The sequence below is a fragment of the Amblyomma maculatum genome, chromosome 9 (assembly GCF_055883805.1).
Source record: "Amblyomma maculatum isolate TAMU_Amacu chromosome 9, ASM5588380v1, whole genome shotgun sequence".
NCBI lineage: Eukaryota > Metazoa > Arthropoda > Arachnida > Ixodida > Ixodidae > Amblyomma > Amblyomma maculatum.
The window spans coordinates 14,161,676-14,175,793 of record NC_139352.1 but is presented as its reverse complement, the minus strand read 5'-3'; the positions used below and the strand labels follow the sequence as shown (position 1 = coordinate 14,175,793).

Below are 14,118 nucleotides of genomic sequence, written 5' to 3'. Positions count from 1 at the left end.
CTGCTGCACTTCGATGGAGGTGAAACAGAAAGAGCTTAAAGACTAATTCTTGCTGTGCTGCTGTATAGAAAGACGGAACAAAAGGGAGAGAAGGGAGCTCACCTGTATCGCCTCGGGAACGACCTGAGTTCGCTCTCGGTCAGGTCTCTATAGTGGAAGAAGGCATCGGCGTAAGACGGTCGCGGCTGCGAAAACAAAGATAAATGTCGCAGATGGCTGGCTGGGCAGTAGGTAGAACACCACAAACCCAAAATGGAAGCATGTAAACGGGCCGCTTGCCATTCAGTAATGAACCCAGTGCGTAGCGTAAATATATTTTAATGCATTTCTGTGAATATGCCCGATATGTCAGATCGCGTTACCCTTCCGAAGCGCCGAGCGTTGAAATAATATTCTTACTGAGCAGGTATACTTTTTACATTGTTTGTGCTGCTAAGCCAGCATGCTAAAAGGTGGCCCCCCGTCCCCGCCACTGCTCCTCGAAAGTAACGATTTTCAATATGGCACACTGAATCTGCAGCGCAAAGCACCAAGACTTGGAAGGCGCAAGAAGTGTGCCGATTGCCATCTGAAGTTCTAAAGCTTTTTGAAGCAAACAAAGGTTAAGTAGCCAAGACAATTCATCATCAACAGCCTGACTATATCCACTGCAAGCTGAAGGCATCTTCCATATTGCTCCAGTTAACCCGGTTTTGTGCTAACTGCATCCACTTCAGCCCTGCAAACTTTTAAATCTCATCCGACCAACTAATTTTCTGCCGCGAATCCAATCTATTACTATCTATACGTACCACCTGTTATCTTGCCTTCACTTTACATGTCACACCCATGCCCATCTCTTCTTGGTTTTGGTTGGAATGTCATCAGCAACATCACGAACCACATGCTCACCGGAAGGGTTTTGTCATGACCGCTCCAAATGTGTGCGTTGATCAAGAAGGATCATCTCACTGCTTGTTAACGTGAGCGATACACACTTACACATTCGACACCTAGTCGCAACGTATATATGTCTAGCCTGTGTGATTTTGCGCTCAATCTGCAAAAAATTCACCACCAAAACTGTCGTAGCCGAAAGACATAGGTAGCCACATTTACATATTTTGCAACAACGCGCAATCAGGTTGTCCATATCGGTGTACAGTACGGTTCACTGACAAAGGGAAGAAAAGGTCGCGTTACCTAAACAATTTGCAAATCGCTGCCTCCGACCACTGGCAAGAATGGACGACACTATGCACATAAGAGTACTTTGGTATCGGCTAGCTGATTCAACACGTTTGAAACAGAAACACGGCGCGAATGAGGCAAGGACAAGAAGGCACATAAACGAACAGGACTGGCGCCAACTATCAACTGAAATTTACTGCACCACACCCTGCATTTTATGCGCAGAACTCAACCATATCACCGAAACCAACCACAAGGAAATCAGTCAGCGACTAAAATTATCAATCGCAATCAGTATACAGCTGATAGATGATAGTTGGTGCCAGTCATGTTCGTTTATGTGCCTTCTGCCGTTTTTCTATTTCAACCAAGCGCATATTCGCGAAGAGCAGTCGGCCGTGCTTACTGCGCATGCGCCGTGTCGCTGGCTCTCTCTGGAGTGTTTTCTAAAGCGCAGCAGCGACGCGGCCTCATGTTCCCGTTAACAGTGGACCGTACTGTACATATTCAGTTCGACAACATACCAACTTGCACAACTGTTCATTTTTCAACTTTGTTTTCATAAGTATCTATTCTTCTCAGAAGATTCTGCGGTACAATTGTGCAATTGTAAAGAAACTGGGGACGTAATATTGAACTGGCAGTTTGTTTTCAGTGCAAAGGTTCGAAACGGAACATAACTAAATCAAAGTAGTTCGACTTTTTTTTGCATTAGCTTCTACGCTCGCTAGTATAGGTGAGTGCCAGTGAAATGCAGCCGCTACATATACGTTCCTCGGGCGAGTTGTTCATACATTGAGTCTTCGCTTGAGGGAATCTGCCAGATGTAATTTACTCCGTAGCTTTGTCCTGGTTTATTCAATTGCAATCGATATCTGCCGTCAATAATTATCCTGTGAAAATTTACTCCATTACAGCTCTAACTGCCCGCCACCTAAAGTGAACCGGTGTTTCTTCCTTAGACCCTTGAAGAGATGCTCAGGTCCTGTAAATTATTAAGGCGAAGGCATTTTGTGTCTCATGCAACTCAGAGCATATCACCGGAAGTAGCTGTGCCGAAAGTCACATGATGTGACGCCGTGAGTGAAAAATTACTTGTGGTAATTCGGTACAAACTAATTAAGGTGTAATATGATGTAACTATAGCTAATAAAAACCGAATATCCCGTCGTGCCTCGCTCCACATTCCTGGTGGACCGCTTGCGTCAGAGATGTCATCGCAACTGTGAGACAAGGGACGTTGAACGCAATGAAACAATAGCGCCACTTACACATGGCTCTTCAGCGAGGATGTAGGCAGGTATAATTGCCAGGCCAAGTTCATTGGAGTCTGAGCTTTCAGACAGGGGGCGGTAAAAGTCGAACCCGTCCACGCACCATGCCCTGCGCGTTAAGGACACCGTCGCGAATAAGCAAGCACACGGATTGAATAGTAAGTTAACGCCGAAACAGGTTGATCTGACATTATACCAGTGTGGTCTTCCACATTTCAACAAATACAGTCCTAGGCTATTAAACTGGTTTTTGTACTGCTACCGCACCACTACGTCAGAGCTGCGAATGCTTTAATGGGCAAATGAGGGTCTTGAAAACGCTTTCTTTATTTGTTAAACATATCTTGTGGAAACTTAGCCTGAAAGTGCAAAATAAAATGCTTATTTAAAATATGCATTTACATTTCAAATATTTCGTCAGGAAGACAAGATATGGCAATGTATAAAGCCATTTCTTACGAGTCATTGCGGTAATTTCTCATTTAAAGACCTCTTCTAGGAACATGGGGACGTTTCGAAAGGTTTATTGCGCATGCTTAGGTTAAGAAAATTTCTATATTTTCATATTCTTGATCGTAAATAAGTACCAAATTATAGACGGAAAAAAAATTTGCGCCAGTAATTAGACGAAGTTTAGCCCAATTTCTAATATATCACAATTAGGGAAAAAGGGAAAGCTATGAGAAGTGCGGTGGACCTTTAGAAATAAATGTATGTTCCTAAAAGAGGTATTTCCCAACGAGATATTATCATAAAGGCCCTAAGAAATTGCCTAATTAGGACAGTTATTTTGCGAAATTGTTTCCTCGAGATGAAATATATGAAATCTAAATGCAAATTTAAAATCAATTCTGCACTTGCATACTAAGCTATAACAAGATATTTTGAAAATATATAAAAGACGTTTCAAGACCATCATGCCCCCTTCAGCAGATTCATGTTCCCTTAAGGGAAATTGATGAGAGCCCTATCCAATACTCGTGCATAAAAATTGTTTCTGCGCTTCATTCCCGTTGTGTCGATGTTTATTCGGCAGCAAAAGACACATTCACCGATGAGAAAATTTAATCCGAGAATGCCACTCCATTAAAACTTGTGGAGTCAATTTCGAAACGGACTCCATGATTCCAGACGAAAATTGCATGATCGTTTAACCTTGACATAGAGATCCACGTGCAAGACTCTCATTTGCTTTTGTAAATGGCTAGTGGCGGCGATATCGGTATTTAATTTTCCTGTCATTCAGTTGGCATAGCAAAATTTTACTGATCGAAAAGATTGGAGAAAGGCTATTGATCGAAAATATTAATGGGATGGAATTAGTGACCTCCTAACGGAGGCCGCCCTCCCTCTCCCAGCTTGCCTTGTGCGTACTTGTCTGGCTATCTCGGGAGTGAGGCCCCCTATGAGGGCGCAGGTAGGAGGTCTTTTGAGCCATACTCTAAATAGGTAAGACATCCCTTTTTGGTCAAATTCGGACCCACTCAAATTTCGAGGGTCTTGGGAGGCCAAATTTTGGAGTGGCCCATCTAAATTTGTAAGCCATCACTGGGCTGACCGTACTCTATTTTTGTTAGACGCTGGTTGTGGTTAAATTCTGAGATCGCATTTGAGGAATCCGGGGGCAAAATTTTTGGGGTGACCCATCGAAATTTGGAGGCCGCCATCCAGTTGGTCAGGCTCAAATTAGATTTTTGTCAAATCACCTAGTTATCTCTCGCTATCACCGCTGTCTCATGTACACCTCTCATGGTCACACATCGAAGTCACGTCACCCATGAGCAAAGAAATGCTTCCGCATTGAAGTAAATTTGTCCTCAACGCATGAGTTTTATGTTTTCATCTCGCGCACCTGGCACCAAAAATTCAGGGGGCACTTAGACGATCTAAAGTGCGCAGAAGCGAAAGCCCATTACGCAATTGTGACGTCATTGCGCGTGCACAGTTATGGTGGCTACTAGGTATCGATTGATGTTTGCGCGCGAGGGCACAGCGCACGCACAGTGCGTGCGTTTAAGACGTCTCAATGTTTACTACTAAATAACTTGTTATCATTAATTATTAGCTAATTATACTTGACTTATTAACTAATTATCATTGACTAATTAGCTAATTATCGTTAAATAATGTTCATACACCTACTACTACATCATTGGTTAACTACCAGTACTGAAACCATCCTAATCCTTCTGAAGGTGATTGTTAGCTGCCACGGACGCACGGAAGCATGCGCGGACATGCCTGCGAGTCATGGGACATAAAAGGATTTCGCCTTAACAGAGCGATATTCTCGCGCAGGCAGGACGTACGCGCCTGGACGTACCTGAGCTTCTCTTCGGAGACCCCGTGTACGATGTACGGGTTGAAGAAGCCAGCCGCCACGTCACCAGTCGTGTATGGGCTGAAGTGTTCGGCCAGTACGGTCACGTGCACACCGCCAGGAGGCAGTTCCTCAGCGATGCGCACGGCGGCGCTCAGCCCCACGATGCCGCCGCCTACCACCGCTACTCGCCAGGGGGCAGCCATGACTCTGCAAATCTCATCGAGGAGATAATGTTTGTGTGTTCTGAGAGAAGAGTGCCACAATCAGCAGCATCATCACCATATCCGCTACCATAACTGAGTCAACTACAGAGCAAGGACCCCATCCATGTTTGTATTCTTAACCCTTTAGCTGTGACAGATGGGGCCACCCAATACTCGCACACTTCTTCGCCCATCTAGCTCTCATGGGCTGCGAATGCCCGTTACTTCTGCTTTATTTCAACTAGAGTATATCGCAAATGCAAGTAACCTTAAAAATGTTCCGATATAGTGCAAGTACGTTCATATTAGAAGGACACAGTCAGTCTTCGTGGGTGGTCTGGGTTGTAGGGACAATGTGTACAAAATGAACACATCAGCAACAAGAGCTAGTAGTGAAGGGAAAGTGAACACATCCGCAGAAAAGACGAGTAGAAGGCTAGTTATAGGGTACTAGTGGTGCGAAAGCGCAACACAGAAGTTGCACGAATCGTGACAAAAATCAACTTCATTTATTGTCCAAAATATAGCTTTGGTTACCAACGAAGAAGAAATGGACGAAAATATAGATATGGTAGGTTTTAAAGCGCGCAGCATTAATCTTTATTAGGTGGATTGCAGTACGAAGTCAGTGGCGTTCACTTGATGATCAAATTATAGGCATATAAAATTACCTTTTTGCTATTGATAACGGAAAAGAATAAACCATAGCAAAATAAAAAATAAAAAATCAGTAGCTAATTATGGACAGTGTTATGCGACGCGTGTATTACTCCGCCAAACAATAAACAACATCAGTTTTTAATATTTGACTTCCTTTTTTCCCTCTTCTTTTTAATTTCTTCTCTATCTTCTGTCCGCACGTGGCAGCGGAGGTGGCTGAGCTACTTAACCAGTAGCAGGCCCGTGCATCTACAGCCACAACAACAACATCAGAGCTGTTACGGTTACCACTGGCTAACGGTAGTTGGGTTCGGAAAAGTCCTTGTTCGTAGGCGCCTTGATATGCTTTCTTGGCTCTTATTTATTGTCCTATTTACCGGTGGGTATTCTGCCCTGTTTAGCCGATAGTGCTCAGTCATCTCTTTATAGCTTGCTAGCCTTTCCCTGCTCAGAGTGTGCTAGTGGTCAGGTAGAGAAATAACAAATACTGACCAACAGGTAAATTAAACCTAGCCTTCTTACGTCTAACTCGGTTTAACCTTGGTTGAAAGCCTGCTCATTTTTTCACACCCACCCACCTTCCTTTCTTCCTTCCTTTCTTCCCTTCAAGGTCCGCATTTTGGTTTTGTGTCTTTATATAAAGTGTCGCTATATCCGTCTCCTCTAATCATCTGATTGGTGGAAGCGCCGGAACCATATATAGTAGCCGCTTCTGGTTCCGGAATTTTCACCAATCATGACTCGAGGTCAGGGAGATGCGAAACTTTCGATAATGCAGACTCGGAACACGGAGGATGGCAGCTGTCCATCGAGGCGCGTGACAAATACAGCGCCCTTCCTTTCTTATAAGCCAATTTACAAGCAAAACAATAAATAATAGCGGAATGAAAAACCAGTGATAAAGGCACTGTCACTACTCTGCATAAAGATAGAGGAGGAACTACTCTAACCCTTAGCATGATATTCTAGAGCATTTGCATGACCTGATGAGGCGTCCACCGAGCGAGATGCACGGCTTTCTTTTCCTGACAACTGTTTTAAGAAAACCAAATATATCATGACATTTCTTGCTTTATGGTTAATATATATGTGCACAGTAAGAACTGCTATGAACTGCCGCAATTCCGTAATTTTGTCATTGTTGCTAAATAGCAATAAATGAACAAGTACCACACCCTATGCTATCGCCATGACGTCGTTTTCACATAGCAGGAAAGGGAAATGCGTATAGGGAGTGCTCGAAAGTTCGGGCGCTTCAAAGCGGCTATATTGTGATTAGAAAGTGACGGTGCTCTACAAGCACTATAACGGTGGTAACGAATGTTAAGCCGAAAGCCTCTAATGGCGCATATCGTTCGCAGGTGTCACACTTTCGCACGTATTTCAAATATGGGCATACGGAGCCTTAATGGTATACCTAACACGAAAAGAAAGGAGCTGTACCTGCCACAATTGTTCCGTGTACACCTAAACCGTGCCGTAGAGGGAGAAAGGAAGGTGCGAGGGAATGTGGAAAGAGAAAAAAAGAATCGTATGAACGAATTTGAAACTCATTGTGTGTTAAACCAAAACAGAATGTCAGCGTGGGACTGCTGCTGTGCGGTTCGGTTCAGGTGTCCACAGAAAATGCGGTTGCTATAGGCAACGGCGTAAGCTGTGCGACCATGGCCACGGCGACTTTGCGGCCAATGTAGCTCTTGTTGTTGTGGCTGTAGAAAGAAGGAAAAGAAACTGCACGCGTCCGTGGTCAGCGACAACACGGCGACTATCCAGACTTCGTGCAAACTCCCTCTAGGGCGCACTATAGCCGAGTCGACGAGGCATCAGCATGTCATGAGCGCGGCGACGACAATCTACCGGAAATGGAGAGAGCCGCTGAAAAAATAAGTAACACAAACTTCCGGCCGGCTCCGGCGCTTTCGGCGGCGCAGTCTTGACAGCTCCACGGAGCAACCTTGGCTCGGCGATTGCTACCGATCTGCGTTTCGAAGATACGGTCCGTGTTCCGGATCTGCGTTTGGAATACAGTTGCTCCGAAAAGAGCTGAAAACGTTGCTTTGGAAGTGCCCCAGTTCTGCGCTTGGAATTCTTCACCAATCGTGTGACATACATACTCCAACTGCGTGATGACCTTACATATTATAAGTGAGGTGGTCACGTGGCTACAACGGCAGTACTCCCCCTTCCCCTGATAAGCTTTCCTTCCCTTGGAATCCAGTTTGTTAAGACTAAAATGCCGCGGTAATTTGATCACGGGATGTATCGGACATACCGACGGATGCGAAATGTGACAACGAAAGAAGTAAGAGCTTACGCTCTTAAAAAAGAATTAGGTTGGATAGTGAAGGGCTTGGGAATACTTTCGATCACCTTGGGATATTTAACGTGCACTGACATCGCACAGCATACGTACACACTTGTGTTTCGCATCCATCTAAGCGGAACGCAAATGTGTATGTGTGCTGTGCGATGTCAGTGCATGCTAAAGATCCATCCTGACTCGAAATTATTCCGAAGCACCCCACTGCGGTGCCTATTTCTCTCCTTCGTTCAATCCCAGCTTCCTCACTTCCCTTACAGCTACGTCAGGTGTGCGCGGTGATGTGTGATTTTTTATTAACGCGATAGCTTTTAATGTTTCATCGTTGTCTACAGAATGTTGTCTACAGAATGTACCAGCAGAAGATTGTCAGCAGAGGTGTCATGCTTACCTTGTCTCCACCGGGAATCAAACCTCCATCCCTTGGATCCCCAGCCCAGCTCTTTACCAACTGCGCCAAGCCCCGGAGATTTTTTTCCAAGAACAAAACACCTTTATTTACATATGTATGTAAAGACTGCAACTCAGCCAATAGCCCAGATCATTACAATAGAGAATTATATAGAGGGGTCTGGTAAAGAAGGGGACAAAGTTAGACCTGTTAGTTAGATGTTAGACGGTTAGAAGCTAGACGGTCCACCAAGCAAACACAAGGCTACTCGGGCACTGCCTACGTGCGTGCGAGATGTCGGCAGATTCCTGAGCAATGTATGTGTCGACACTGTTCCCGAATGATCGGACGCACAATGAAGAAAAGGCAAGCAGTGCCGCATGGACCTGTTCAAGCTACGCGTGGACGTCAGCACTATGAGTCGCCCATCGATAACGCTGGTGTTCGCGATTTCTAGTTCTGGCCACGATAGTTTGCTACTTGCCAAGATTGGTGTAGATCTCGCGTCTGTTGGTCCGTGCGAGCCATTCATGTCGTGGTCACTCTGAGAACTCATTTGCCTTCTCGTACTCGTGTAGGCGCATTACTGAATCGTGAAGAGCTCCCAGTCGGCCTGCCCGATCGCGCCATCATCGTCTGCGCGCCTTTCACGCGACCATGTAAACATTGATGTGCTCTAGTGCAGTGCCGCGTTGTGGATGTTGCATTACAGGGAATAGCTGCGTCGTCTGCTGACACGACAACAGCATGGCGGAATACCCAGCATGCGTCGCTTCATGCAAGCTCCCTGATGCATGATGGGCAATCCGCCATGTTGTTTTCGTTGGCAGCAGACGACGCAGCACGCCACTGTCACATTAGCCTCGTCTGCATAGTCGCGTATTGAGCGCAGACGATGCTGGCAAGACCGGACAAGCCGACTGCATGTTCTTCACAATTCCAAAAATACGTCTACATGAGTGCGGTGGTGCAGTGATAAGACGCCCGACTACTGTGCCGGAGTACCCGGGGCCGATCCCGACCGCCCGTGGCTGCGTTTCGATGGAGGCGAAACGGAGGCTCCTCTTGCGTCCGTGTGCTGTGCGATGTTAGCGTAAGTTAAAGAACCTCAGGTGGTCGAAATTTCCGGAGTCCTCCACTACGGCGTCTCTGATACAGACTGAGTCGCTTTGGGGCGTTAAACCCCACAAATCAAACAAAACAGAACAATAACTTTGTTCAGTGAGCAAGCACCACCGGCTGAGGCAGGAGGGTCTCGTGAATGGATTGTATAAACCCGAAGAAAAATTATTTTAGTGGTCATGTATTTAACCCTGTTGTGTTATATTAGCTCAGCCCTTTCGGCCTGTAGTGTTCCTGTATCATGCGCGGTTTCCCGTGACTCATTTGCCAAAACAAAAACGTAACCTTGCTCATTTGCGCAATGATTCCTAATAGACAACTGGAACCAATTCGACATTTCAGTTGATGTCACCCGTACACAGCTAAAACCAGTTATAGCAAGATCATACACTTTTAGCAAATTGGAAAGTCAAATACTTTCAACTGTGTATTTGGAGCAGCTGGAACGTTCAGATTGATGGCAAGTCCAATTGAAACATTCGATTGTAATGCTCTTCGTATTCCTATTGGTTCCATTTGGAGCTTCCATTTGGTTCCAAAAATCTACATTTGACAATTTCTCATTATTTTTCATCCAAGACCAACTGTGTCTGAAAGAATACCTCAATTAAATAAATAAACGCCAGTTGGACTCAATATTCTTTTCGCCTGGGGCCTGCTTCCACGCGTATGCTCGTCCCATCCTTCGCATTGTTTTTATTACCTTTTTAACGTGATGCACTTTCGTGCTAATTGCTTGCGCACTGAGATTAAAATCAGGGCAGATTACATGCAGACCAGACACAGCTGTCCAAACATGGCTTTACCATCATACGATATGGAGAGAAAAAGAAAACTTTTCGGCGATTACGATCTGCCTGAGCTTTCAGTGACTGTGTTTTTATAATATAACCAAGTGTGGGAAGCAATAGCGAGGGCTAAACAGCATATTCATCAAAACACCTCGATGAATGCCGGCATCACGTACGCGCTATGGATAACGCAGCACGGGCTGCAGTTAAAAGAATGTCCGTTTCTGCGCAGTTTCAGGGTGCAAATCGTAACCACGTACCTGACTCGAAAGAGCTGTAAATGCACTCCTCGTTTTCCGGGTCGGTCTCCGGGAAAGCGCGGCTTCGCCGCGCGCGTATGCAAACGAGAAACAGAAATTGGCGCGAAGCCAGTGTTATGTCTCACCCTCCAGCGCGGACCGAGACAGGCTTCGGAGCTGCCTTGTTCCCACAGGCTTGATACTCGGGAGAGGGTAAGAAGAGGGCGTAGAGGCGATGAAGAGAGGTGAGAAAGAAGGATTCGAGAGAGAGAGGGCCCATCACCTCTTCAGAGGCTCCTCTTGGCAGAAAGAGCGATACGATGAAGGCAGTAAACAAGACCCTCCCCGTTATCAACTTGATGCTTGTCTTTCTTCTCTATCTTCTCGCCTTCCTTCTAAGCGCTCTTCACCAGCTTTGGCTTGGCCCGTTCCTCTTTTCACTATCTCCCGCGCCATTATTTTTGCTCCTGTCATCTCTTACGTCTCTCTCGCACGTACTTGGCAGATATCACGTTCGCCTATCGTACACTTCGGATACTCCTGCACTGTTGTCGGGCTCATGGGCTTATGGTTGTAGCTTTCGTCGAAAAATAAAAGGCAAACCAATAGAAAAACGATCGACCAGGTTGCTGGATGTATACTGAGGAATCCCAAACAGAGCGACTGAAATAAAACAAAAATGGTTAAAATTAAAACGACAGCATCCTCAGCGCAGAAACAGCTGCGTCGTGTCAAACAGTTGTCATAGTACAATGGACATTGCGTTTGTTTGTCGCGACAGTAATAAAATAAGTAGTAAAGATGACTGCTTTAGTTAACAGGAGGGGGAAACAATTCGGTAGAATGAAAAAAAAAAATAAAGAAGAGAAATAGTAAATGCACGAGCACAGAACATTTTATTTGACGGTTTGGCTTCGCAATTGAGAAATCATGAGTCTCTGTTTCGCACAGGATTTTAGTTGGGTTTGTTTTCTATGTGGCAAAAACTAGTTACTTTTGCCGAAGTTGTCAGATTTAATCACATAGGTAGTTCACATAAAAACAGTTCTTTTTCTTGGGTTTGGTAATTAAGACTTTTTATTATGGATAATGACATGAAACATGAGGAGGGGCAACCCGTCGCAAAGAATTACCTTTGAACTTCGGGCTCTTCAATAATCATACATTGTGTGGTGCCTGCGGAGTGGTGTATCGAGAAATAATAATTTATAAATTATTCGGGAAAAAAAAACGGGGAAGTCGGCCGGCGGTAATGTCACCTTTCCTGCTACTTAACACAGGGGAAAGGGGTAGAAACTATATTATCCTACGTACTATAGTCGAATGCAACTCAAGTGTGCAGATAACCGCCACACAAAATTCCTCCGTCGCCGAAATTAGACTGCCCTTAAGGCTTTCCTTGCTACCTGGATAAAAACCCCATGAGACTAAATTAAAAGCTCAAGACTCTCGATGCTTCTGGCTTCTTTGGCAGAGTCATATATATATAAAGCTGATTTCGTTTACATCTCGGTGGAGGAACACATGTGTGCTGTGCAGAATGTCGGGGACATGCAAGACCTGCGCGAGTTTCGAATTACCACACGAAAGCTTGAAAGCACACATTCTCCGTGGAATGACAGCTCCTTCTTCCTTGCTACGAAAGAGAGAAAATCCTCTGGTACATTCTTTAAAACTCCAGGATGAACTAGTGAGAAAATGGGGTCAGTCCGTGTCAAAGCTGCTGCCTTGATTGAATCGAGTGAAACTTCTGGCGCTGCTTCGATTAGCAAGATATCTTCCAGTGGTGGCTCGCACTTCTTGGCAGGAAGCGGTAGACGACTGAAAACGTCGGTATGTGACATCATGGAGCCAGGTACAAGTTTGTAGTTGTAATCCGAGAGCAAACTTCAGCGCAGCATTCGAGGCAGCAACACTGCATGCAGGCAGCGGTTTGGCACGGTGCAAACTTTTCAGTAGAGATTTATGATCCGTTATGAGTTGAAACTTCCAACCAAAACCATACTGATCAAACTTCTTGGCGCAAAATAGTAAGGCTAGAGCTTCGCGGTCTATCTGTTCATAGTTGCATTCTGCCCGAAATAAACGTTAGAGATGCCTTTGCCGCTTTCCCCCACTTGGCTCAGCACATTTCTAACCCATACGGAGAGGAATAACAGGAAAGTGTATGGGACGTGACACATTATATTGTGCTAAAATGGCGCACGATTCCAGAAGGCATTAGCAGTTGGTATGGCTCTGTTTCCACATTCGTAAAGGCCGACTTTTCGCCCTCATCCAAGACACGACCAAGTGACTCTAATATATGGGCAGCTTCTTTCAGAAATTAGCCATAAAAGTTTAAAGCACCTAAAAACGACTACACCTCTTTCTTGTTCGTCGGTTCCGCGCAGCTTGCTTGGCACGTGGCTTCTACCTTTTCTGCTGGAGGAAGCTTACTCCATCCTTGTTGATGTGGTACCCCCCAGGTACATCACTTCGTCGACTCTGAACACACTCTTGTCAGTATTCGGGCGAACTCCATTCTTTTTTATGCGTTGAAGCACGTTCTGGGGCCTTTCATCGTGATCTGTGACTGTCTTGCTTTACAATGCACCCTGGCTAATCCCCCGCCGTAGGTATGTGCCATTTTGTCTGAGGTCATCATCATTATCATCATTTAACATCCGTCGTCCGCCACCGAAGCTATACCGAAGCGGTGGCGGGTGCAATGATGGCTTACAGCAGCCTCAGGTACAACCGCCGATGGCAGGCGAGCCTCGGCCGCAAACAGCGGAGGCCTACCACTCCCAGCCCCGTAGGGTCAGGAGCAGCCATCCCTCCTTCGCCCCATCTCTGCGACTGTCTTCCCGTCGATGAGAATATATCGCCCAGAAAACATCGGATTTTCTCTAGGCAGTACAAAAGTGCTTCCATGTAACGTTGATACAGCCGGCCACAGCCACACAAAACTGCAATCAGGTCACATTGGAAAGTTCCTTACGCGTATTATGGTCAACATCATGACGGGGCCTTCATCCATATATAGCCCGCTGCTGATAGGTCGGCTCCAAATCAAGGCGAGAAAATACTGCGCAACCGGCTATTCTTGATAGCAGTCGCTCGGGTGTAGCCAACGGGTAAGTCTCCAACTTGGCAAATGGGTTGAGGCTTGTAATATGTGATCTCCACAAATTCTTATATTTCCATTCTTCTTTCTAATTGGAACAATGAGCGTCGACATTGTTATCGACGATGACTTCCTCGCCGCGATGTGAAGAGGCCGGCAACCTGCAATGAAGAGTGCTGTGTCGATCGGCGCGCCGTAACACATATCCTATCGAGAAGAGCAAACACTTCTGAGGCGTCTTTTTAGGGCGTTTTCAAGTCCACATGTATATGAGCTTGCAGGGATAAGATTGCACGCTCTGTTGAAGCTTTGCATGGCATGTGTCAGATAACTGGCTTACATCGAGAGCGCCTGCTGAAGGACGTTATCTGTCACACGCGTATCTATAATGATGCTGAATGTGCTCCGTCGTTTATCGCGAACCAAGCGGCTATACAGCAGCATTTTGGAGTCACGCTGCGGGACGATTGCAGCGCCACCTATGCAGTGCAGGTTCCCCTAGGTGATAGATGAATT

At 45.7% G+C, this 14,118-nt stretch overlaps 1 protein-coding gene across 2 annotated transcripts in view; it reads right to left on the bottom strand.

Moving 5' to 3' along the window:
* The window catches only part of LOC146178380 (D-amino-acid oxidase-like), a 29,025-nt gene extending 18,387 nt beyond the window's left edge, over window positions 1-10,638 (bottom strand). Inside the window, exons 1-4 of one of the 2 annotated variants that reach the window (XM_084578215.1) lie at window positions 10,515-10,638; window positions 4,768-4,974; window positions 2,442-2,553; window positions 103-185 (exon numbers count right to left, since the gene is read on the bottom strand). In XM_084578215.1, coding sequence (XP_084434341.1) covers window positions 103-185; window positions 2,442-2,553; window positions 4,768-4,970 — 398 coding nt within the window. In that variant the 5' untranslated portion in view covers window positions 4,971-4,974; window positions 10,515-10,638. Of the gene's footprint in view, window positions 1-102; window positions 186-2,441; window positions 2,554-4,767; window positions 5,011-10,514 lie in introns of both variants that reach the window. The other variant, XM_084578216.1, reaches the window with a different exon arrangement.
* Window positions 10,639-14,118: the final 3,480 nt, after the last annotated feature.